This window comes from Peromyscus californicus, unplaced genomic scaffold (genome assembly GCF_007827085.1).
Source record: "Peromyscus californicus insignis strain IS unplaced genomic scaffold, ASM782708v3 Scaffold_7__1_contigs__length_154581171, whole genome shotgun sequence".
Classification (NCBI taxonomy): Eukaryota; Metazoa; Chordata; class Mammalia; order Rodentia; family Cricetidae; genus Peromyscus; species Peromyscus californicus.
Genome location: NW_026294595.1, coordinates 57,877,602 through 57,902,522, shown reverse-complemented (window position 1 = coordinate 57,902,522; position 24,921 = coordinate 57,877,602). Strand labels below are relative to the sequence as shown.

Genomic DNA, 24,921 nt, shown 5'->3' with positions numbered 1-24,921 from the left:
CAATTCCTCCTCCTCTTCCCTTTTCTCCATGGAAATCCCACTTATACCTCCTGCCTAGCTATTGGCCATTCAGCTTTTTATTACAAAAACTACAGCAATACATCTTCACACAGTGTACAAATATTCCACAATAGGCTGGGTCAGATAACTGATTTAAAAAACTGTAAAGTAAGAGTCTTCACAAAAAAGGAAAATCAAAACAAACAAACAAAAAGCCAGTAACACAAGAAAAATCAAAACAAAACAAAACAAAGCAAAAAGTCCACAGAAGCAAAACATGGGAGTTCTTTTGTGTTGGCCAACCACTCCTTGCCCTAGAGCATGTCCTCAGTGACACCCCATTGGAGGAAACTTTGCTTTGAGGATTTTTGCTTTGAGGATGGGAAGGAGTTGGGGAGAGAGAGAATGATAGATTACATGAAGTTGAGTTGTAAGGAGGTGGGGAGGATTTAGGAAAAGTCAGGGGATGGAAAAACAGGATCAAAATACAGTGAATGACAAAACAAAAATCTCCCACAACACAGAAAAGCTCCATAGGCTATGGGGCTGCAGGATGCAATTTCCATGTGAAAAAATAAAACAAAATAAAATACATAATCAAGAAAACCCCTTCACAATTAGTAAAGAGCATTACATAAGCAATTCTCTGTAGTTTCTGGAGAAAGCAAAGCTTATGTATCTGTTGTACCTGTCAAAAATAGGTCATACATTCATTAGCTATGAACTGAAGGATGGGAACTGAAGGAAACATTCATGGAAACTGGATGGGGTTAGGGGACTATAGAGGAAAATGTAGATACTTGTTGACCAGATGAAACAAGATACAATCTTACCCAACTGATCTTTAGTACTATTACAGTAAACTTCATGCATGAATTTTGGAGTCAGAAAGATAAGGGATTCAATACCAGATCTGCTATTGTCTATGGGGTGGCCCTTCTGCAGTTGAAAATTAGTTATCTACATGTCAGTTTTGTTATTATCTCATAGTACAGTGCTTGCTTAACATTCATCTAGGACCTGGGTTCTATCCTCCAGCATTGTAAGGAAAGAAAAGTAAACAGAAGGGTTAGAATGACAGAAGGGAGGGTGTGTGTGTGTGTGTGTGTGTGTGTGTGTGTGTGTGAGAGAGAGAGAGAGAGAGAGAGAGAGAGAGAGAGAGAGAGAGAGAGAGAGAGAACAAGATTATACAACATCTCAAATATTTCTTCTTGAGATAGGTAGTATGCTTACTGAAATTTGACACATAATGTAAGAGTTTCTAATAAACACTAACTTAATTTCTACTCCTTATTTTATTTTCTTAATACAGAGTTTACATTAGTTGAAGAAACTATTATTGTAGCTTGAGTTTTCCTGCCTGGCCCACAGTCAGGACAAATCTCTCTCACCTGCCAGTCCCACAGCCTCTCAGACCCGACCAAGTAAACACAGAGGCTTATATTGGTTACAAACTGTATGGCCGTGGCAGGCTTCTTGCTAACTGTTCTTACAGCTTAAATTAATCCATTTCCATTAATCTATACCTTGCCACATGGCTCATGGCTTACCGGCATCTTCACATGCTGTTTCTCATCATGGCGGCTGGCAGTGTCTCTCTGATGACTCAGTCTTCCACTTCCCAGCTTTATTCTCCTCCTTGTCCCGCCTACACTTCCTGCCTAGCCAATGGCCAATCAGTGTTTTATTTATTGACTAATCAGCAACACATTTGCCATACAGAACATCCCACAGCATACTATCATTAAAATCAAGTTTTGCTGCAGTAAATCCATCCCCCAAGAGGCCTCAAATCAATTATTGTACACACACACACACACACACACACACACACACACACACACACACACAGAGCCTATTGAGCTGTTGCCTGCAGGTGTATTTGTTTAGGGCTGAACACTTGGAATTGGATTCCCGATCAGGGAGCTCATCCTTGGAGAGGACTAATTCTCCCTCTCCCAGCAGTCATTAATTAACTGACTGCAGCTCTTCATTTAGGGGTAGAGTCTTGTGAAACTTGCCCAACCCACAATGGCATGTCAATTGGTGTTATCATTGTGCAGGTCTTGTTTAGGTGATCATATTTTTGAGATTTCAGTGTGCAGCTTCCCAACTATATCCAGAAGATACTATCTCACGGCAGATGTTCTGGTCCCTCTGGTTCTTTCAATCCTTCTACCCTCTCCTCCACAATATTTCCCGAGCTTTCAATGTAGAGACAGTGTTGTAGATGTGTCAACTGAGGGTGAGTACCCCACAGCCACTTATTCTCTGCATTTCACCAGTTGTGAATCCCTGTCATAGTTTCTATCTACTGCTTAAAGAAGCTTCTTTGATGAGAAGTGAGAGCTACATTTGTCTATGGGTGTAAGTAGTAATGTTTAGAATGCAGTTAGAAATTATATTGGTTTGGAAAAACTGCAGTAGTAGGTTCTTCTCTAGGGTCTATGACCTCTCCAACCAGTTATTTAGCTAGGGTCTAGTACTAGGCAAGACTTCTGTTTTACTGAGTGGACCTTAAGTCCAAATAGATAGTTGTTGGTTACCCCCAAAATATAAGTGCTACTACTGCACCCTTGGGGATATCTTGTTATAGTGGTCTTTGTTGTGGTTGGTAGGCTTTATATCTGGGTAAGACTGTTTTTCTTTCTTAGCAGCTTGTATACCTTCCCATATTATGAGGGCCAGTCCTCAGGTAGGAGGCTTTCAGATCAGTTCCAGCTCAATTCTTTGAAGTCCTATGATGGGGATGTTGTTCTGTATATTATGAATATGTGTTGTTCTGACTGGTTGAGAAACAAAGTTGTTTTGCCAATGGTGAGGCAGAATAAGATTAGTCAGGACATTCTAACTATAGAGACAGGAAGAAGGCAGAGAGAGATGCCAGCCAGCCGCCCAAGAAGCAACATGTAATGGGATGCAGATAAAGCCACAGAAAACGTGGCAAAACATAGATTAATAGAAATGGGTTAATTTAAGATATAAGAGCTAGCTAGCAGGAAGCCTGCCATGGCCATAGTTTAAAAATAATATAAGCCTCTGTGTGTTTACTTGGGTCCGAGCGGCTGTAGGACTGGTGGGTAAGATAGATTTGTCCTGACCATGGGCCAGGCAGGACATAGGAAAAATTTCAGCTACAGTCCTATATCTGAAATGTGTGGCATCTTCAGCTATAAAATCTTACCTTTAAGTTCTGTGAGGCAACCAAGGACAATGGCTATAACCTACATTATTTGGGATATCTCTTCAATTCCCTTGATCAAATGAAAATAACCTTGATTTTTTTTTATTACGTGTGTGTGTGTGTGTGTGTGTGTGTGTGTGTGTGTGTGTGTGTGTGTGTCTGTTTAGGACAACTTGTGGAAATGGTTTCTCTCCTCCTATCATGTTGGTCCCAGGGATTGAACTCTGGTCATCTGGTTAAGTGTAACCTCCCTTATGCACTGAAAAGTCCTGGCAGCCCTGTATACATTGTGTGTGTGTATGTGTGTGTGTGTGTGTGTGTGTGTGTGTGTGTGTGTGTGTGTGTGTGTTTCCCTAATGTCTTTTACTCAAATGGATTTGGCTTATTACAGTGTCAGGTTAGTTTGTCTGAAAATTAGTTGTTTAAAAATTAAGTAAGATTAGTGTGCTGGCTAGTTTTATGTCAACTTGACACAAGCTAGGGTCACTGGAGAGGAGGGAGCCTCAACTGACAAAATATATCCATAAGATCAGGCTGTAGGCAAACCTGTAGGACAATTTCTTAATTAGTGATTGATGTGGGAGGTACCAGTCCATTGTGGGTGGGATCACTCCTGGGCCGGTGGTATAGGTTCTACAGAAAAACAGGCTGAAGCCAGGCAGTGGTGGCACATGCCTTTATTCCCAGCACTCAGGGAGCAGAGGCAGGTGAATCTATGTGAGTTTGAGGCCAACTTGGTCTACAGAGGGAGTTCCTGGACAGCTACAGCAACACAAAGAAACCTTGTCTTAAAAACAAAAAACGAGCCGGGCGGTGGTGGCGCACGCCTTTAATCCCAGCACTCAGGAGGCAGAGCCAGGCGGATCTCTGTGAGTTTGAGGCCAGCCTGGTCTCCAAAGTGAGTTCCAGGAAAGGCGCAAAGCTACAGAGAAACCCTGTCTCGAAAAACCAAAAAAAAAAAAAAAAAAACAAAAAAAACAAAAAACGAAAGACAAGAAACCAACAAAACCAAAAATGAAAGGGAAAAAAAAGGAAGAAAGAAAAAGAAAACAGGCAGAGAAAGTCACGAGGAACAAGCCAGTAAGCAGCACTCTCCCATGGCCTCTGCATCAGCTCCTCCCTCCAGGTTCCTGCCCTCTTTTAGTTCTTGTCCTGACTTCTTTTCAAGATGGACTGGGATGTAGAAGTATAAGCCAAATGAACACTTTCCTCTCCAAGTTGCTTTGGTCATGGTGTTTCATCATAGCAACGGTAACTGTGGTGGTTTGAATAAGAATGGCCCCTTAGGCTCATATATTTGAATGCTTAGTCACCAGAGCGGCACTATTTGAAATGGATTAGAAGGATTTGGAGGTGTGGCCTTACTGGAAGAAGTGTGTCACTGGGGGTGGGCTTTGGGGTTTCAAAAGCCCGGGCCAAGCCTAGAGTCCCCCTCTGCCTTCAGATCAGGATGTAGTTCTCAAGTACTTCTCCAGCTCCAGTCTGCCACGCCACGCCATGCTCCCTTCCATGATGATAAAGGACCAAATCTCTGAAACTGTAAGCAAGGCCCCAATAAATGCTTTCTTTTATAAGAATTGCCATAGTCATGGTGTGTTGCTAGAGTTTTCTTGCCTGGCCCACAGTCAGGGCAAATCTCTCTCACCCGCCAGTCCCAAGCCGCTCAAACCCGATCAAGTAAACACAGAGACTTATATTGGTTACAAACTGTATGGCCATGGCAGGCTTCTTGCTAACTGTTCTTACAGCTTAAATTAATCCATTTCTATTAATCTATACCTTGCCACGTGGCTTGTGGCTTACCGGTACTTTACATCTTCCTTGTCCTGATGGCGGCTGGCAATGTCTCTCTCACCCAGCTTTCTGTTCTCTCCATTTTCTTCTCTGTTAGTCCCGCCTATACTTCCTGCCTGGCCACTGCCAATCAGTGATTTATTCATTGACCAATCAGCAACACATTTGACATACAGACCATCTCACAGCAATGGTGTCTCCTCATAGCAATAGGAGAGTGACTGCTGTAGTCACTACAACAGTAACCCTGATGAAGGCAATGAGTATCTGCAGACTTCTTCTATTGGATACTCTAAGGTATAAGCAGCTGCAAGTATTCAAGTTCATATGGAAACCAGGCATGGTTCACATGCCTGTAATTTCAGCAGTCACAGGAGGCAAGGCAGGAAGATGACTGTGGTGATTTGAATGAGAATTGTCCCCAGAGGCTCATGCTTGAATACTTGGTTCCCAGTTGTGGAACTATTTGGGAAGGATTAGGAAGTGTGGCCTTGTTAGAAGAGGGTGTGTCAACTGGGAATGGATGGGCTTTGAGGTTTCAAAAGCTCATGGCATTCCTAGTTAGGTCTCTCTGCCTCACATTTAAGGATCAAGATGTAAGCTCTCAGTTACTGCTCTATCACCATGCCTGCCTGCCGCCACGTCCCCCATGATGGTCATGAACTCTAATGCTCTCAACATAAGCCCCCAATTAAACTAGTTCTTTTATAAGTGGCCTTGGTTATAGTATTTTATCACAGCATTAGAAAAGTAACTAAGACAACCACCAAAAGTTCAAGACTAGCCTGAGCTACATAGTGAGATGTTATTATAAAACAAAACAAAATAAAAACCCTTTCTACCCCAAAGCACAAAGAAACAAAAGATCATCTGGAAGCATGATAGCCTTTCTTGAAGAATAAGAATTCTGTTCAAATTTATGTGTCATTTTCTTGCTCTGTCTAGATGGTCAGAGTTCCGCCTGAGCTGAGCCCAGATTGTCATTTAGGACATTTTCAGTGACACTGCCATTTTGGGGGCCTGATTTGGACCTAACACAACTGTCCATAACTCCAGTGCCAGGAGATCTGACACTCTATTCTGGACTCTGTGTGTACCAGGCTTGCACACTGTGCACTAACATACATGTACGCTAAAACATTCATACACATAAAATAAAAATAAGTGCATCTTGAAAAAAATACTGCTACCCATCGAGACAGAACTGATTTCTGGTTTCCCTACAGACACATATTGCTTTCTACCCCCAGGGCCTTCACATTTTCTTGTCTGGCTTCACAGCAGCTTTCCTTTCCCAGTTTCCTCTTAATTGTCTCGGGTTCCAACCCCAGCCTCTGGTAAATTTAAATGTTAGCTACCAGCCTGGCAAGTAGCTGAGTAAATTAAATTTCCCAATTAGTTAATAACAGAGTAAATAGCTCAACAGATGGTTTCTGAGATGCAGGAGAGGGAGAGAGAGAATATATACATTGAAGGTATGCAGCTCTATGTATACTGCACACTGACAGATAAACTTTTGATTTTTTTTCCCGTGGGACTAGAACTCTTAAACAATCCTTAAGGAAGATCTATTCTGTGTACTCCTGTGGATTTCTGTAAGCTAGTAGATACAGTAGCTTTGTAAAATGTCTTAGAAACTATTTGTTACATTTCATTGGAAAGTTGCTTTGATGAGTAGTCCCGTATCTTATTAACCTCAGACTGCCTTTTATTTAAGGTGGTGGGGCATTTCATGATTGATTTAAGTTAATGAATACATTATAAAATTAGCTCATATTAGTTAAAGCCCCAAATATCCAAGTGACCTGAGTCCCCTGCGGTGGAAGTTTTCACTCTAGTCATTCACGTGGAGACCCAATTTGTTCATGTTTGAAACCCTGAGTGATCAGGAGTGGACCTGATGTGCGATGGGAGGGGTGTGTGTGTGTGTGTGTGTGTAAAAGTAGAATTGCTTCCCGAAAGGACTGGGGTTTAAGGTGGAGGCTGGGGGCGAACCCTCCTTCACTGAACCAACATTTTTTTTTTTTTTTGCCTACCACATGCCAGAGCCCTATTCGTGTCTCCTCCGGATGGGTGCCGGTCCTTGATCATTCTCCATTCTGATCATCTCAGGAACTCGAGTCGCCCTCACTTCCGACCTCCTTCCTCCGAAAGCCGGCCGGAGGCGGGAGCGAGGCCCGGGAGGTGGTGGCGCGGCGACGCCGGTCGAGCGGAGCACACATCTGCCGCCTTCTCCCGGGAGCGTCTGTCAAGGCGTGGGAGGAAAACACGCTCCCAGCCGCCAGCCCCCTCTCGGGGGGGTTGGGGGGAAAGTCTCCCGAAACACACCCTCCCCGCCCCGACGCCGCCGCGGGTCCTCGGTGGGGGGGGCGGGGAGCGGAGGCAACTTTTGGGGAAGTCGAGGAAGGAAGGCGGCCTAGGGGGGGTCGGGTCCCGGGAGCCGAGGCCGGGGCGGGGCGCCCAGGAGCGCGGGCCGCAGTTCTCCCGGCGGCCTCGCGGGGGCGCCGGTGCGGCCGATCAGGTGACCGAGCGCCGGTCCCGGCTCCGGGGAAGCCGCCTCGTTCTCAGCCGCCGCCGCTGCCGCCGCCGCCGCCGCCACCGCCACACCTAGCGGAGGAGCCGGGAAAGGCGGCCCCGGGGGTGGGGGGGGGGAACTGGGGTGGAGAGCGCCGCGGGTGGAGGCGGAAGGGCGGCGGGCGGAAGCGAGCGCCGCGGCTGCTGTGTCACGGCGCGGGTGGGCGCGCGGCATGGGCGCGCCGCGCTGAGGCGGAGGTCGCGGGCGGGCGGGCGGGCGGGCCTGAGGGAGGCGGCGAGCCGGGGAGTTGCGCGCCCGGCGGCGGCGGCGGCGGCGGCCACGGCGGCCGCACCATGTCGCGCTCCGTGCTGCAGCCCAGTCAGCAGAAGCTGGCCGAGAAGCTCACCATCCTCAACGACCGGGGCGTCGGCATGCTCACGCGCCTCTACAACATCAAGAAGGTGCGCACGGGCCGGCGAGGCCGGGCGGGGTGCGGCGGGGGAAAAGGAAAAGAAAAAAAAAAAAAAAAGGCCGCGCGGGCGCGAGCTCGGCCTGCTCGCGCGGGGGGCCTCCCTCCGGGATGCGCCGCGGCCTAGCGTGAGCGGCGGGGCGGGCGGGCGGGAGCCATTTTCTGGCTCCCGGCGGCGGGAACCGGCCGGGCCGCGCATGGCCGCCGCCGCCGCCGCCGCCGCGGCGGCGCGTTGGTTTGCGGGAAGGGGGAGCGCGCGGCCTTGCCGGGCTGCGGCGAGCGGGCCCGGGTTTCTTGGCGTGGGAGTGCGGGAATGTGGCGACTGACCCTCCGCTCCCCACTTGGTCACTCGATTTTTTTTTTCCCCCGCCTCGGTCGCTGAATAAAGCCCCACCCCCCACCCCTCCACCCCGACAGCATGTTGACGTTTAGGATCATTTCAGTTTGGAGATGGACGGGAGGGGGAAGTGAGGGTGGAACCGGTTTTCGTCTGAAGTACTTGTCGGCTGTGAGTCACTGGAACAGGAATAACCACCTTTCCTCTCTGCTCCTCCACGCTGTAGTTTTCCCAACCCTGTCGGATTAGCACCGTTCCTTAAAGTACAATGGCTGTATGAGATAAAGACGAAATCTGTGCCCATTGCTGTTCCCTTCGCAGCGTAGTACGATGATTTGAGCAACTAGCCAGTGGACCTATTGGAAACCTGTGTCTTCAGATTAGGGAGTGGAAGGCAGTATTGAAGTTAAGAAAAGTAGAGATTAAAAAAAAAAAATAGAAAAATGCCACATTAACTTACCTTAGAGGAAAACAACCCCAAATCCATTTATTTTAGGACAGCTTTGATAAGCCTCAGGGAGTTTAATAGAGAAAAGTTTGCTTTTGGTACAGTTTATATCTCTACATCCTTGTGGGTTTCTGTGTATTTGTGTCATTTTTTTTCGTAATCTCGTTTTTAAAAAAATGTAACGTGAACTATTGCCCTTAGACCATAGCAATCGAGTATAGGTTGTTTGTGAGTGTTGCTGAAGATGCTTTTAAAAATTCAAGTCAGTATAAACTTGCTTTGCTCCTCCAAATTGATTTAGACACTGTAATTTTGAAGCACACTGTTTTAAGTCAGTAATGCTAAACGTTGGGAAAGGATAGCTGTGCTGTTCTGGTTTCCCACTTGGTTTCAATGAATTATAGTCTCTAAACCCAGCATAATCTGGAGCTAGGATGTGCCCATTCAGTTTGTGACATGACAAAGCCCTCTGCATTCACTCCTTGATTGTAACTTTATGGGGTTAGGAAAAATTTTAATTTGAGGTAGTATGAGTTGCATTGATGACAACTTTTGGATTTCACTGCTTAAGAAGTTTGGAAATCAAGTTCTATATGGACTGTGTTTAAAACAAAAAAAAAAGCCCAGCAAATCAAATGTTACTAAAAGTTACCAGACGTGTGGTATTGTGGTTAAAGGAAATGGTTTTGATGGTTTTCTAGAAGAGGAAGTGAGAGTAACATCAGAAGTGGTTTGGGTGTTTGAGCAAAATAACTTTCTTTAATGCAGTCAAGTCACTGAACATTCTTAGAGAATAAGTATAAACAGACTCTTAATGCTTCATTTTCATGGGTAATAGTAGATGGAATTCTAAGCATTTAAACTCATAATTACAGTTTGCTGCCTTTTTCAAAGTGTTTTTCACTTCCTGTTTTGAGAAACTTCAGGCTCTTGTGTTGACTCCTGGAATGGGAAATAAGTGAATGTAGCCATTATATCTAATTGTCAAGCATTTTGGGTTATTGAAATGTTGTATTTTAGCACCTATGTATGGTTAGTTTCTTGAAATATTTTGCCTACTTGGCTTACGAATTTCTTCTGAGAAGAGCAATTCATTTCTTAGGGCATTTCAATACTTGGGGCATTATCTAGCACACAAGGCTTTGATTAGTGCTCACTGAAATCGACTCTGTGTGTGTGTGTGTTAAATGCATCTGATATTTATTTTGTGAGAGGAAGAGAGGGCAAGCAAGCAGGGCTGTGTGGAGGTTAGTGGATAACTTGTAAGAGTCTGTTCTCTCCTCTATCTGGAGGGTTTCTGGGATCAGACTGAGTAATCTGATGTAGCTGCAAGTGCCCTTCCCCTCTGAACCATCTTGCTGGCCCTTTTGATAGAATTTTCATCTTTTAGCCCATGGAACTGCCTGTCTGTATACCCAGTTGGCTAAGGATTGAAACATTTGTTCAAATATCATGCCAAAGAAGTAAGATGTGTTCATGTGTCTCTAAGGTTCATGTTGTCTGTACTCTTATGGCAATATAAATCACAATCTTTTTATTTGTTTCTATGTTCTTTAGATTTTTAAGTTTTATATGTATGAGTGTTTTGCCTGCATGTACTTCTGTACCACCTGTGTGCCTGATGCCCACGGGGACCAGAAGAAGGTGTGAGAGCCCCTGGAACTGGAAGTAAAATAGTTATCAGCTCCTACTCATGTTTCAAAACCTGGCACGAATGTCCCTATCCATGTTCTTTTCTTTCCCAGTCTAAAATCTTTAAAGTCTCAAGTCTCCCACAATCCTACTTACACACTGTGTTTGGTTAACTAGCTACACGTCTTTCTCTAATCAAGAAGATATGAATGTCTTGACACTGGACTTAATATTCCCGTTTCTCCAGTGCTAAAGGAGACATTCAGTAGATGGAGATTAAATGCATGGGCGGAAGCCCTCTCAACATTAGACTACCTAAAAGATGAGCTTATAAGGAAACATTTCCAAGATTCTTTTAAGAGATTATTTGAAATTGTCATATATACAAATCTGTTTACACATTAACAATTTAAGGCTTTATGAAGTTTGATATTATTAAAATACCTCAGTGTTCTGCTTCAACAGGGAATAGTTTCATCATTGTCTATACATTTTACCAAAGCCTGCAATATTGTTAAATTCTTGGTAATGGTATCAATTCTTATAATCTTAAGAACTTACTATATTCACTAACAAATACAATATTGAAAACAATGAGCAAGAAATCTTAGGCGTGTGATTACTATTAATTAAACTATTAAACAAACTTTGAGTATTATTAATGAAACAAACAGGCTAATCATGATTCCTAATTGTATTTCGTGTATTGCAGGTTACATAGTTTTTCAGTGTACAAAGTTATTATTTGACTTTGTGATTTCATACCCAAGACAGTGCTGGAAAACAAATCCCAGAGGCTGTGCTTGCTAGACATGTTCTGACACCAAGCTAAATTCCCAGCTTCACTATTTGTCTTTGAAAATAAAAATCTAAAATGAAGATTATGGAAGAAAAACTGTATTTCGCTGTTTCTCTTCATTCTGGTTTTCTGTTTTCTAGGTACTTCTCCTAGTTTAAGCAAAATGCCCTATTTATTTCTGTTAGTTTCTTATGTGGTTAGTTTTTATCTTGTACATGTTAAAATGTATCAGGGACTAAATCTCAGCAGTAACCATAAAGGGAGCTGAGGAGCGAGCTCATTTGGAAAAGGGTTTGTTACACAAGCATTAGAGTATGAGTTCAATCCCCAGTACTGACCTAAAATTTCAGATTTGTAATCCCGTCTCCAGGGAGATAGAGACAGGTGGATTCTTAGAGCCTGCTGGCTAATCAGCCAACCTAATCTAATCAGCCAAATCAGCCAGCCCCAGGTCCCAGTGAGACACCCCCCCTCCCCAAAATAAAAAAGGTTAGGTAACTCCTACGGAATGATACCAAAGGTGACCTTTGGCCTCTACATGTATATACATGTGCACACACCTACAGTTGACCCATGTAAAGAAAATCACAAGGAAAATAAACTTAACAGGCAAAGTTGATACAAAATATATTCTACCAAAGAAATTTGAGTTAAAATTTTAAATTGCTGGTTTAAAATTATCTCTCCTTTTAATACATTACAAAATCAAACAAATCTCCACTAGTACTCACTGATACACTGATAACATATTGAAAATGGTCTTTTCGCCGGGCGGTGGTGGCGCACGCCTTTAATCCCAGCACTCGGGAGGCAGAGGCAGGCAGATCTCTGTGAGTTCGAGGCCAGCCTGGGCTACCAAGTGAGTTCCAGGAGAGGCGCAAAGCTACACAGAGAAACCCTGTCTCGAAAAACCAAAAAAAAAAGAAAGAAAATGGTCTTTTCATACAAATTCCATCACAAATAATCCACAGTAAAAAGGAAAATTATGCCTCTACGTGTACATTTCTGTAAGGTTATTGGCATATTACTATTAATTGTATATTCCTTTTAGATGTTTAAAAAATTGAATTGGCTCTATCCACAATCAGATTTCTGAAGAACCTACTATGAAAATTTCAGGAGCAGTGAGATGCTCAGTGAGTAAAAGCACTTCTGCCAGACCTGGTGCCCGGAGGAGGATTTAAGGTCCACGTGGTGGAAGGACAGAGCTGACTCTGGAAAGCTGTCCTCTGATGTCTGCATGTGCTCCATGGTACATGTGAGCGTGTCCTCTTCCACATCTCTCTCTCTCTCTGCACCCCCCTGCACACAAAATAAATAAATGAATAAAAGATGAAATTTCTGAGCTGCATGGATGGCTCAGCACTTAAGAGCACTGGCTGCTCTTCCAGAGGACAGGGTTTGATGGCCAGCACCCATATGGTAGTTCACAACTGTCCTTAACTTCAGTTCCGAGGGATCTGACACCCTTTGCTGGCCTCTGGCAGCACCAGGCATGCCCACAGTGCACAGGCAGGATAAACAAAGATTAAATCCCACACCTTTTGTTCAGTAAAGGTACAAAACATGTTCTAAAATATTCGTGCTGGTATTTTTAATTTATTTTTTAATCTCTCTCTCTCTCACTCTCTCTCTCTCTCTCTCTCTCTCTCTCTCTCTCTCTCTCTCTCTCTCTCTCTCTCTCTCTCTCTGTGTGTGTGTGTGTGTGTGTGTGTGTGTGTGTGTGTGTACCCCCCAGTCAGTCAGAGGGCAGCTTGGGGGAGGGTGTTCTTCTCCTCCATTATGTGGGTGTTGGGGATTGACTGCAGTCATCAGGCATGGTGGCAAGAGTCTTTAACAGCTGAGCCATCTAGCCAACCTTAATTTTTTTTTTTAAATAGGCAAACAAACTATACTTCCCTGTACTTAGATTTTCTTTTTCCAAGTCTTATGATATTGTGTGTTGACAGTCACAGTCTAGGTAAAGCTTTAGTACTAATTTGTTTTAACCTTGAACAAATTATTTATCCTTCTTGGCTATAATTTATAAAGTGAGATTAGTAGTTTTTACCTACAATTGAATTATCCTTTATTTCAGTACACATTAGAATTGTCTTGGAAGAACTTGAAAATGTCTGGGTCTTGGCTTGACTCTAATGAGTCAGACGGTAGTTGTGATGCTGAGAAGCTCTGCTATAAGAAAAAAGTGGTGCAGTCCTTACTGTCTCTGAGTTCTTCCTCAGACAGCTATTCATTGTCAGGATTCCGTTTGTCAGGTTATAACTACATTCTTGGAAGGTTGTACAAGGCTCTCTTTAAAACGCAAAATGTCTTCATGGTATGTACCTGCCCTCAGGACCTGTTAGGTGCCGGACCTACATCTTTTTCAAAGTCTTACTAGCCCTGCTGGTTGTAGGCCAGCACTCTGTTGCTCTGTATCTCCAGTCCTCAGTATTACTGATTTTCATCCTTGGAATCTTAAGTAGAAGTTCCAGTTCTCCCATGTGGTGCAATACTGTTATTAACATCATATTCTGAGAGCTAAATGGGTTTATTTATGTCAAGTATTACTACAGTGCCTGGTAAAAAGGGATAAGTGAACTTGGAGAGATGGCTCACTGATTAAGGGTTCTTACTGCTTTTCCAGAGGACCTGAGTTTGGTTCCTAGCTCCCATTTCTGGCTCACAGATACCTGTAACTCCAACTTAAGGGGATCCAACATCCTCTTTTGGCCTCTACAGACACCTGCAAACAGCACCCCCCCCCCCCCTTAAGCTTTAAAAAAGGAATAAACAGGATAAATGTTGGCTACTGTTACTCTGTTTCTGGGTCTTGGAACAAAGCAGACACTTCATAAATGTTCACGCCACTTCCCATTAAGTCCAGCTGTGTTCCACCTTTAGAAACATTTCTTAAGTACCCTTTTCAATACTTGAGAGTATAGTTAGACATTAGTGTTCATACAGAGTAATTGCAGAAGTGTGTTCTGCAGTAGTTTTTTTTTTTTTTAAGATTTATTTAGTTAGTTTATATGAGTGCTCTATCTGCATGTACAACTTTATGCCAGGAAGAGGGCATCAGATCCCACTATACATGGTTGTGAGCCACTATATGGTTGCTGGGAATTGAACTCAGGTCCTCTGGAAGAGCAACCAGTGCTCTCAACCACTGTGCCATCTCTCCAGCACCCCCTGCAGTAGTTCTTTAAAGATCTACTTAATATTGAGCACAAGTATGTCAGTGTGTAAAATGTAAAAAAAAAATCTTTGTTTCATAAACTGAGATATTCTGTATATTGGAACTCAGACATGGAAGAAATGTAGTGACATAGTTATCTCCTTGTGAATTGGATAGTTGTTAGAAACTATAATGTGAGCCATTAAAATTATTTTATTAACTTTTTTTAGATTTATTTGTTTTATGTTGATATATTATGCACCCCAATAAACTTATCTGGGAGTCAGAGAACAGAACAGCCACTATATTAAACATAGAGGTTAGGCAGCGGTAGCACATGCCTTTAATCCTAGCATTCAGGAGGCAGAGATCCATCCATATCTCTGAGTTCAAGGCCACACTGGAAACAGCCAGGTATGGTGACACACACCTTTAATCCCAGGAAGTGATGGCAGGAAGCAGAAAGGTATATAAGGCTTGAGGACCAGGAACTTGAGGCTTTTAAGCTTTTAGGCTTTTAGCTGAGATCCTTTCAGGTGAGATCCTTTCAGGTGAGGACTCTTCTAGAAGCTTCCAGTTTGAGGAAACAGGATTGGCTGAGAAGTTGGCGAGATGAGGTTAGCTGTGGCTTGTTCTGCTTCTCTGATCTTTCAGAATTTACCCCAATAGCTAACACTGAGTTTTTTTATTTAATAAGTCCTTTTAAGATTTGTCTTACATATGTGTGTGAATGTTTTGCCTACAAGTATATATGTGTACCATGTGTGTGCCTGAGGAAGTCAGAAGAGGGCTTTGGATCTCCTGGAATTGGAGTTACAGATGGTTGTAAACCACATGTGTGCTGGGACTCAAACCAAGGTCCTCTGCAAGAGCAGCAAGTGCTCTTAACTGCTGAGCCACCTCCCCAACCCAGAATTACAAAAAAATTTAGGAAATGATTTTGAAGGATGTAATGGTTTGAACCTCTTAGATCCTGATTTTCCCAAGATTTGTTCCTGGAGAACAGAAATTATAATTTCTTTATCTTTAGATCTGCAATTACTATCTTTAATTAAGAGCTAGAATTATTAATAAAATTACATGAATTTGAAAGCATTTTTAGTAATTTTGACACACTTTTCTCTCAGCCTCTAAACTATTAGTGAAGTATTTATTTTTTTCCCTACTCAAACTCAAGGAAAGTACTTGTTTAAAGTAGAGTGTCTGGCCAAAATATAGGAGGCACAGGAGAAAAAAAATTGGAATAGGAACCACTGATTCTGCAATTCTTGATTGTACTATATTAAAAAAAAAAAACAACTTACCAAATTAGTCAGTTTTGAGCAGCTGAGTTATGATAAGAATGTAGTATATTTTTATATATCGCCTTGGCATCCATCTAGAGATATATCTTCTGGTATTGAGAATTTAAGTTACAGGTTTGTATTTAGGGCCTGCTGATTAGTGATTAAACCCTTGACTGGGTCACCTTTTTTCTCTGAAGCACCTCTCTTCAGGTAATCTGTAAAGCATGGGGGCCTTTGAATACGAGAATTGCCCAGTAAATGTTGCCTCTGCTCTCTTATTTTTGATTGTTTTGTTGTTTCTTGGGTTTTGTTAATAATCTTTTATGAATAGGTAGTGGGATTTTGAGAGTGCATTATTTGACTTTTTTTTTGTCTTGGTAAGTTCTTGGAAAAACATGTAGCTTTAAGCATGTAAAATTAAGCTGTGGTATGTAGTGTTAGCTGTAAACACTTGAGGAAAGGACTAAAAAGGATTTCAGTGGTAGGTTTGTGGAAAAAACTATCAGATCTTGTCTTAGTGTTTCTAGTCAAAGGCATCTATTTTGTGACTTACATAATATATGTTTTCTGGAAATCTATTCCTGGTGACAACATTCGATTTTGGTTTTGTGAGAAAATTAACTTATAGATGTTGAATTAGCATTATGAATGTAAAATTGGAAATCCACATAGATTGAAAGTTTTACTTTAAATTGAGAAGATGTGATTTAGAACTTATTAAATACTTATGTTCTAGGCATTGAGATAAGCACTTTACCTACCCTAGAATGTATATTTTAATCTTATGACCACCTATAAGATAGGTAGTATTAATATCCTTAAATAAATCAGATGGACTGTGTGCCACTTGGGCCAGAAGACAGGTCCTCTGCCCCTCCCCCTTCCTTCCTTCTTTCCTTTCCTTTCTTTCTATACTGTGCATCCATACTGGGGGAGGGGAGGGGAGTGTGCTCAGCATGCTGGGCAAGCATTGAGTTACATAGCCAGCCCATCAGAATGGCATTCAGGCTAATGTGGCTAGTCATCAGGCCTCAAGGATCTGCCTGCCTCTGTCCTCCCCAGTGCTGGGGTGAGAGGCACACTGCTCCATGGGCTTTTGCTTGGTTACTAGGATCTGAACTCGGGTTCTCATGTTTGCACAGCAGGGACTGGGCCTGATGAGCCATGTCTCAGCTCCTTTTGTTAATGTGTTCAGATTCAGTCTTTGTTATGGGCCTTTCTGGATGTATTAGTACAGACAGTTTTAGTAGCTAAGTGTTGTGATGTTTGTAGTTAATAAAAATCTGTACTTCTAGGATGACTAATCAAAAGTAAAGGATTAATTATAATTTTGATAGCATGAAATGCTTTCAAATATGTTGACAATTTCTGTTGTAAAACAGTAGTGGGGAAAATTAATCTTTATAGACAGATTTCTGGCCCGTTAGAATTTTTCTGCTATGGTAGTATTATGTGAAAACCATAACTGAGTTACAGTCATAGCTCCTTTCTAGGGTGTATCTTACCTAGGTAACTTAATCAGATTATAGTTTAGTTTTTCTTGTACTTTTTCCCCCTGAGTATTCCTCATATAAATATCTTTCTTTTTATTAAGTAAATATGTTAAGTAAGTTGATTTTAGAAAAAGTAGAATGAAACTTGTGTATATTCCTTTTATTTGTATTAGTTTTTTATTTTTATTTTTCATGTTCATGGTATGTGAAATACACCTATAAGTTCTTCACACCCACAAACACACCACACCTCTGTAGTGAATGTAGAACTTTTTAGGACAGGTTGTAAATACTATCTCCAGTTTAGTAGAAGAAGACACCAAGAGATGAAGGATAAAATCATTAACTCATGCTTTATAGCTATGTGACCTAGCCGGGACTTGAACATGGGCATCCTGTTTTAAAACTCATGTTCTTGGGCTATAGGGATATAGTGGTAGAATATGTTCTTAGCATATTTGCATTCATGAGTTCAATCCTCAACACCAGAAACCCCAAATAAAACATAAAGCTATATTCTTTCTGTAAGTAAAACAAATATAGTACGTTAGACTCTTTGATAAGTAAGAGAAAGGGATAATGTGGTTGAGAGAGAAACTTAGGTTTGTTAAGGAAGTTACACTAAATGTGCTGGTTCTAGATACCGTGCTATAGACCATTACTGATGATCAGTCTCCATAGTAGACTCTGGCTTAGGTGATTGTCATATTCTTTATTATAACCATTCCTAATAACGGTGTACATTTTTGAGCACTTATGTGCCAGTCCCTTTGTTAAATGCTTTACATGGATTACCTAAGCTCTTCAAACATTCATAATGACACTGTGAGGTAAGTACTCTCTCTCCCTTGGGCCTCTTACAGAAGGAACTGAGACTAGGAAATGTTATATATGTAAGGCCCCAGAGCTAGCGAGTGGTAGAGATCGGAGCCTAGCTGCTTAGCAGAATCTGGTGTCACCTCTCAGGGATGCTCTTACAGAGGCCCTCTGAGCAGCATGCAGAGAAGTTATGTATACTTTTATTTGTCCACTGAACTGAAATTCCTTTTTTATTTTGTTTTCAATGTAAGAAGAGCTGCTTATATACAGATTTCTTTTGTGATCTTGGGAAATGCGCATTGTTTTATTGATAGCTGCTAATACTGTTAAAGTTAATACCTAGATTTTTAAATAACTGGAATATAAAAGATACATATCATGAAAAGTCAACGTTGAGTCACTTTAGGATTCGGTACTGTCATAGGCATGCTTTATATAAGGAAATGCTAATCTGTAGCTATTTTTAAAGGGCAGTTTCTTAGTTGTATGGGTCTTGGTTATGTGAATCTAGTTTATGTTATATCTTGAAGAAAGAGGACAAATTAGAAGACCAGTCTATAAAAAAACTATTTCAAAGAAATTATAGTCTGAGGAAAAGTCAGATTATGCTAATATTATGTAGAAGTGGATTTGCATAGTAGCCTTGTCAGTCTCATTAAAGGTTAAGTTCTAAATTTAAAAAATTGTTTGATCTAATTATACTAAGAATGGGTACTGCGTTCCTATTTCCAGTTATAAAAATAGGAATGTTTTTTATTGGCTTTCTTTCATACTTTGGCTTGGAAGCTAGGTGATATTTGAAAAATAGTTTCAATTTGAGCTGAAGTACAAAGTTCATCTTGTAACAATTCACTTTTATTTTTGGCTACCGTTTCTTTTTAAGGTATGTAAAATTTCACTAATGGTCTTTGCTCCTATTTTTATAGCTGCATGTAGTCTTTATTTTTCCTTCTTTCTAGTATTATTTTAAGTTGATTTAGAAAGACCACCAAGATACTGACATGGTTGTACACTTACACGGTAGTATTTAATCTATATGAATACTATAAACTATATAAATCGGCTGTATAATAGAACTCGCTACTTAAGTACCTTATAAATTGTAGCACCATACAGTTCTCATTTTGTATTGTTATCCGTAGTCTGCAGTGCATAAGTTTTCTACTGAAAAGTATGTCATAATTGACAATCATTGTTTACACGTAATTTTCTCTCTTTTTATTACAATGCTTCCCCAGCAAGGACAAGTTTGGAAGGTTTGCAAAGCTTTTCACCTTCCCTCTGCCCGCTTGCCCGCTTTCAGATCAGTCTCATGTTTCATAACTTCTCTTTCTGTAATCCACAACATAGCCACAGTAAACTAGAAGGTCAGGTTACAGTACTGTATCTCCTCACATATGGCAGACATCACTATAAAAGCATATGCTTTAAAAATGGAATAAAAAACTTGAGCAAGAATGATACGATTTTTGATATTTCCCTAAGAAAAAGCATCTCAACACAAGCAGTTAACTGTCACATATTGTACTGTTGGTATTTCCTGTTAGTCCTTCCCAGTAGCATTTGTATAGTGCTTTCCAGTTCACTGCAGAGGAGGTTGTGCTGCTGATGGGATCAGATGGAGACCTTGCCATTATTCTGTGCTTATGAGATAAAGGACAGACGTAGGTGCATTGCTTGAGGTGCTACTGGTATGAGGGAACACAGTGTTGTAAACGCAGATGACCAGAGGAGCAGGCAACATGTTAGGAGTGTAGGCCAACTTCAGTGTTAGCAGCTTCCAGTTCTTTTGAACTAGGACTCTTGTATTAAAATGTTGACATCAAATGAGGAAAACATTTTGGAAAAGACATTTTCAGACATAAGCCTTCATTTTATAACACTTAGAAACATTTCTAGGACTTTACTTAGTATTTGATTTTGTAATACTTTATTAGCTTCAGATGAATACAATCCTACCTCAAACCAAAAAAGTTTTTCATTTTCTTTTCCTTTTTTTAGGTTTGAGCTTTTTCCTTCACTGCTGTTCTGCGCTAACTGCTTTAAAAACTTTCCATGCGTTTTTTTCAGTAGAAGAACATCTCTGTACTGTCTCCCATCGCATATTTCAGCTGTGATAATCCCTGCACTTTGCCTGTTCATTTTATCACCTGCTCACCAAAAACAATAAATCTTTCTAATTTCTGATTTCAGATTTGCTATTCTTCCTTGATTTTAGGAAGATACATTTCACTCTTTTTCATTACTGTTGTTTTTTTAGGCATGTGGAGATCCCAAGGCTAAACCATCCTACCTTATTGACAAAAACCTGGAATCTGCTGTGAAATTCATAGTCAGAAAGTTTCCTGCTGTAGAAACGCGCAACAACAATGTAAGTTGTCCCAATTTTCTACTTGGTGTCACCCATCTATGAGAAGAGCAATGTTCAGTGGAGTGTTGTGTCTCCCATTTATCTAACGCTATGTGCAGCATTTTCATACACAGAGTTTAGACCTTACTTAAGTGCTTCCAAAGACAGTATTCATATCTCTGAAACTAGAAAAGCTTCCAGCTACATGTTATGTGGAAAATGTTAAATTTTAATTTCTTACACTATTTTTTTTTTGAAGTTACAGTAAGAATAGTTAATGTATACATAAACAACACCCCAAATGTGTGTATGGTTACTTGGGGCATCTTGTAATCCTTATATCATTAACTTAATTTTCTTTTGAGGTTGGCAGTCGCTTCATAGAGCTTTTATTGCTTTAGTAGGCAGCTGTTTTTCTTATAAGATGTATTTGCTTCCCTGGCATTTTCTTGGTTTCCAAAAGCATTTCTGGATTAGTGAGGTTATGGTGCTAGGGTCTTTATTCCCATATTAGTTCCTACGTGGAAGTTTTCTCTTGTAAAGTTTGGTCATATTTAGTCTTTCTGGTGTGTTTATCTGGGGGCAGTTTTTTTTTTATAGTACTCTTATGAATAACCAGTTTTAAAATTTAGTTTTACTGTAGCATTTTTATAAGTTTTATTGACTTGGAATCTTTTCACAAGTCATCAGTTTGCTTTAATTTTCCCTAATATTTCCATACTGCACCCCTTGCTTTCTTTTTTGCTTTCTATAAAGATTTAGTCTAGCAATTTCCCCTTATTATGAGCTCCCAGTCTTGAGAATTTATTTAAAAGATACATTGTCAGGTTTTATCCTCAAATGATATGTGATCATAGAAGATTGCTATTTCCCTTGTTGTAAATACTTAAAACATTTCAATGTGGAGAGAAATGTTAGCCAGAATTAGTAAAAATAAGTCAAGTGCTATAAAAAAAAGTCTTGGGTTGGGTTTCTTCTGCTTTTTAAATATTTTGTTAAGGTTTGTTTGTTTTTGTTGTTTTTTTTTTAAGTTTTGGTTGGTAAAAATCTTGGTTTTATAAAAGATTGTATTAGTATTTTATAATTGATTATATAAAGGAATCACAAAGGTCTTGATAAGAAAAATTTTATTCAAAGCATACACTTTTTAAAAGGCAGTTATTTAATGTAGATAATTTAAAAAATAGCATGATGGTATTTCATTGAATAATTTCCATAAAATCAAAAATTAAAACAAAGTAAATAGAAAACATGTATTCATCTTTATTGCATAGTAAAATATTTGCATGATCTACCAGGTGTGGTGGTGCACTCCTTTGGACAAAGGCAGGTAGCTCTTGGTGACAGGCAAGATTGGTTTACATAGGGAGTTCAGGTCCCTAGGACCACATAGTGAGCCTGTCTCACAGTCTCTATGGAAAAGACAAGTGTGTTAGCTATGAACATTAATTTTCTCTTTCTTCTGAGAGATTATATACTCACCCGAAATGACAGTTTTAAAGAAAATCTGTCACTTAATTCTGTAAATACTTATTCCTAATAAAGTGTCTGACATGAAAATCTCTTAAATTTAGCATGTTAATTTTCATATGACACATTTACTGAATGTGAGATCTTATTAGGAGCTGATTAGGTATTTATGAACTGTTTAATAATAATAAACATTTTCTTAAGAAGCTGATTGATAATTTTACTGTCCTCAATATGCTTGGCAAACTGCTTGTAATAATAATGCTCTGCTGATCTTTGTTCTTTAATACTTTTTCTTGCCTTTTCAACATTAGAAAATTGAAATTTTTGGTAAACACTTTATTGATATATATACACACGCTGTACAGTTTACCTCTGAAGTGTACAGATTAGGGTTTTTAGTATCTGCACAGGATAATTCTGAGCCACAGGTACCATACTGTTGTCCCACGTGAAATAAACTGTTCATTGGTTTTTAGTATATTCAACAACTTGGTCAATTCTAGAGCAGTTAATCACCCAGAAGAAATTCTGCTTCCTGAGCATTCAGGATCCCTGATTCCCTGCCAGCCTCCCAGTCGTAGGCAAGCACTGGTCTACTTTCTGTGTTCGTGCCTATTCTAGAACTCTTTTGTAAATATAATCTGGACATGTCATACTTGGTGACTTGGTTCTGCCATTTAGTACAATGTTTTCCAGGTTTATCCAAATGTTAGCAGATTTCACACTACATTTCTTTTTATTGTAAAAATTATCCCACTGTGAACATAAAATATTTTATGAATTCATTCACAAGTTGATAGATGTTTGTATTATTTTTACTTTTCTTGGCTTTGAATAATACAGTATTTTGAACATTTTTGTATGTGTATGTGCATATATATATATATATATATACACTTAGTTTGCTTTTAAGGCATACATTTATGAGTAAACTTGCTCTGATATGTGTTTATTCTTTGTTGAACTTATAAAATTGATAATGATGTTAACTGTTAGGACTATGTGTACAATTAACTCTGCAGAGCCTGTTTGTCATTTGCTTTTACAATTATTCTGTATATGATATTCTGTGCTGTCTGTTTTTTGTTTGTCTTTAAATACACATTATATTATGTATTGACTCTTTGAGAGGATTTATTTCAACTTTGGTCTGGGTCTGCTAAAATACTGATGATAGACTGCTAGCTAGTTTAGATTAGGAAATAAGAAGTTGAGCTTTGTAATTATTTTTCAATTCCATAAAATTAGTTAATGAAGGCTACACATTTTATTGTAGCACTCAAGAGGCAGAGGCAGACAGATCTTTGAGTTTGAGGCCAGCCTGGTCTACCAAGTGATTTTCAGGCCAAGTAAGGCTATATAGTGAAACCCTGTCTCAAAACAAAAATTAGTTAATGAAAGTTTAAAGATCTGAATGGCAGTGTCTGGGACTGATAAGAAGTGGCACCTTTTGTCTGCTCTACTCTGTCGTCTTTGTGCCACAGAACATGCTTGTGTTTACCCCACAGTTGGCACTATTTCTGATTTGATTCATGCCGTAGAAATAATACTTGTCCTCCATTTAAGAAAAGGAACTCAAGAATAGAGATTGTTTTAATGAAAATTAAACAATCTTTTTGAAGTTTCTAAAACAGATTCTTTAAGAAAAGGGTTACCCCTACAACATTGTAACTAGAAATGTTTCTGGTTTTTGGTCCCTTCTTTAATAACTGACCTCATCTTATCTCTAAGCTTTTTAGTTCTGTTGGAAGCCATGAGAACAACTTGCAAGTGTATATCAAAGAGAGCAGTGCTGTTAGCAGCAGGGTGGCGTGTAATGCATCCTCCTTGTTTTCATTATATTCTTACTCAGGACCCTTTGTGGGCATTTATTGTATATTTAATTCTGGATTTAGGGGGAAAAAGAACTATACCAAAGAAGGAGGGGTGCTACCCTCCCCCAGCTATAATGTTGAATTAAATGCCTCAGATGCTTCAAAGTAAGTTGATGAAATGAAATTTCATTGTAATTGTAACATACTGGTTTTATAATTATAGTAGCCACTTACTGTCTTTGTATGTGCTGGACTGTGCATTTTGGTAGATTTTATTTCATTTCAGACTGTCCAAATTATTGAACTGTTATTTTCCATTATCTTGGAAAGTTCAACTGTGAAGATGTCCATATTTCTCCTAGATGTCTGAAAATCTGTTATGATCCAGTATGAGGAATGCAGTAGAAATCCATTTAAAACAATACTACTTTTCACCGGGCGGTGGTGGCGCACGCCTTTAATCCCAGCACTTGGGAGGCAGAGCCAGGCGGATCTCTGTGAGTTCGAGGCCAGCCTGGTCTCCAAAGCGAGTTCCAGGAAAGGCGCAAAGCTACACAGAGAAACCCTGTCTCGAAAAACCAAAAAAAAAAAAAAAAAAACAATACTACTTTTCATAGGAAAAATTTTAAATCCTCACATTGTCCATGTGTATATTTAAAAATTCTTGCTATTTTTAAAAATAATTTTAACTTAATTTTTTTCTTCTGTTTCTTTCTTTGTATTTACATCTAAAATCTAGCTTGTCATATTAAAATAAGAAAAATACTACCCTGTAATCCTAGTTCTTAGGAGGTAGAGGCAGGAAGATCAGGAGTTCAAGGTCATTCTCAGTTACAAATTCCAAGCCAGCCTGGGCAACGTGAAACCATGTTTCAAAATGCAACCAAACAAGTGTAAAAAGAATTCTGTCATTACAGAATTTTCCTATTGTGCATTTGTGTATAATATTTTGATTTTATTTCCCAGTGTAATTGGAAAATACTAATTACTGCCATGTATGTGTTGGATATAACTTAGGTCTAAGAGCAAGGGCATTGTTGGTGAGCAGAGGGCAGCAGAGATGAAATAGGGGTTCTGTACCAGAACACAGGCAATTGTCAAAATACTTGGAAAGTCTTATTTTTTGTTTTGTTTTGATTTTTCAAAATCAGGGTTTCTGTGTATCCCGGGCTATCCTGGACCTTGCTCTGTAGACCAGGCTAGCCTCAAACTCACAGACATCTGCCTGTCTCTACCTCCCAAGTGCTGGGATTGAAGGCATTCGCTACCATCGCCTGGCTGAAAATCATATTTTCAACCAAAGAAGAATATTTTAAGTTACGGATATTATTTCTTAGGGAAGCATAATATT

At 40.1% G+C, this 24,921-nt stretch overlaps 2 protein-coding genes across 6 annotated transcripts in view; one reads left to right on the top strand and one right to left on the bottom strand.

The window, feature by feature from the left end:
* The window catches only part of Dusp19 (dual specificity phosphatase 19), a 63,252-nt gene extending 55,663 nt beyond the window's left edge, over positions 1–7,589 (bottom strand). Inside the window, exon 1 of one of the 2 annotated variants that reach the window (XM_052723850.1) lies at positions 7,015–7,589. The gene's annotated coding sequence lies outside the window, so the exon portion shown is untranslated. The remainder of the gene's footprint in view (positions 1–7,014) is intronic. The other variant, XM_052723851.1, reaches the window with a different exon arrangement.
* A 186-nt stretch (positions 7,590–7,775) lies between these two features.
* Positions 7,776–24,921, top strand: part of Nckap1 (NCK associated protein 1) — an 81,272-nt gene continuing 64,126 nt past the window's right edge. For 2 of the 4 annotated variants that reach the window (XM_052723846.1, XM_052723845.1), the window contains exons 1-3: positions 7,776–7,954; positions 19,172–19,189; positions 20,194–20,304. In XM_052723846.1, the coding sequence (XP_052579806.1) occupies positions 7,847–7,954; positions 19,172–19,189; positions 20,194–20,304 (237 nt within the window). In that variant the 5' untranslated portion in view covers positions 7,776–7,846. The remainder of the gene's footprint in view (positions 7,955–19,171; positions 19,190–20,193; positions 20,305–24,921) is intronic. The other 2 variants (XM_052723848.1, XM_052723847.1) reach the window with 1 other exon arrangement.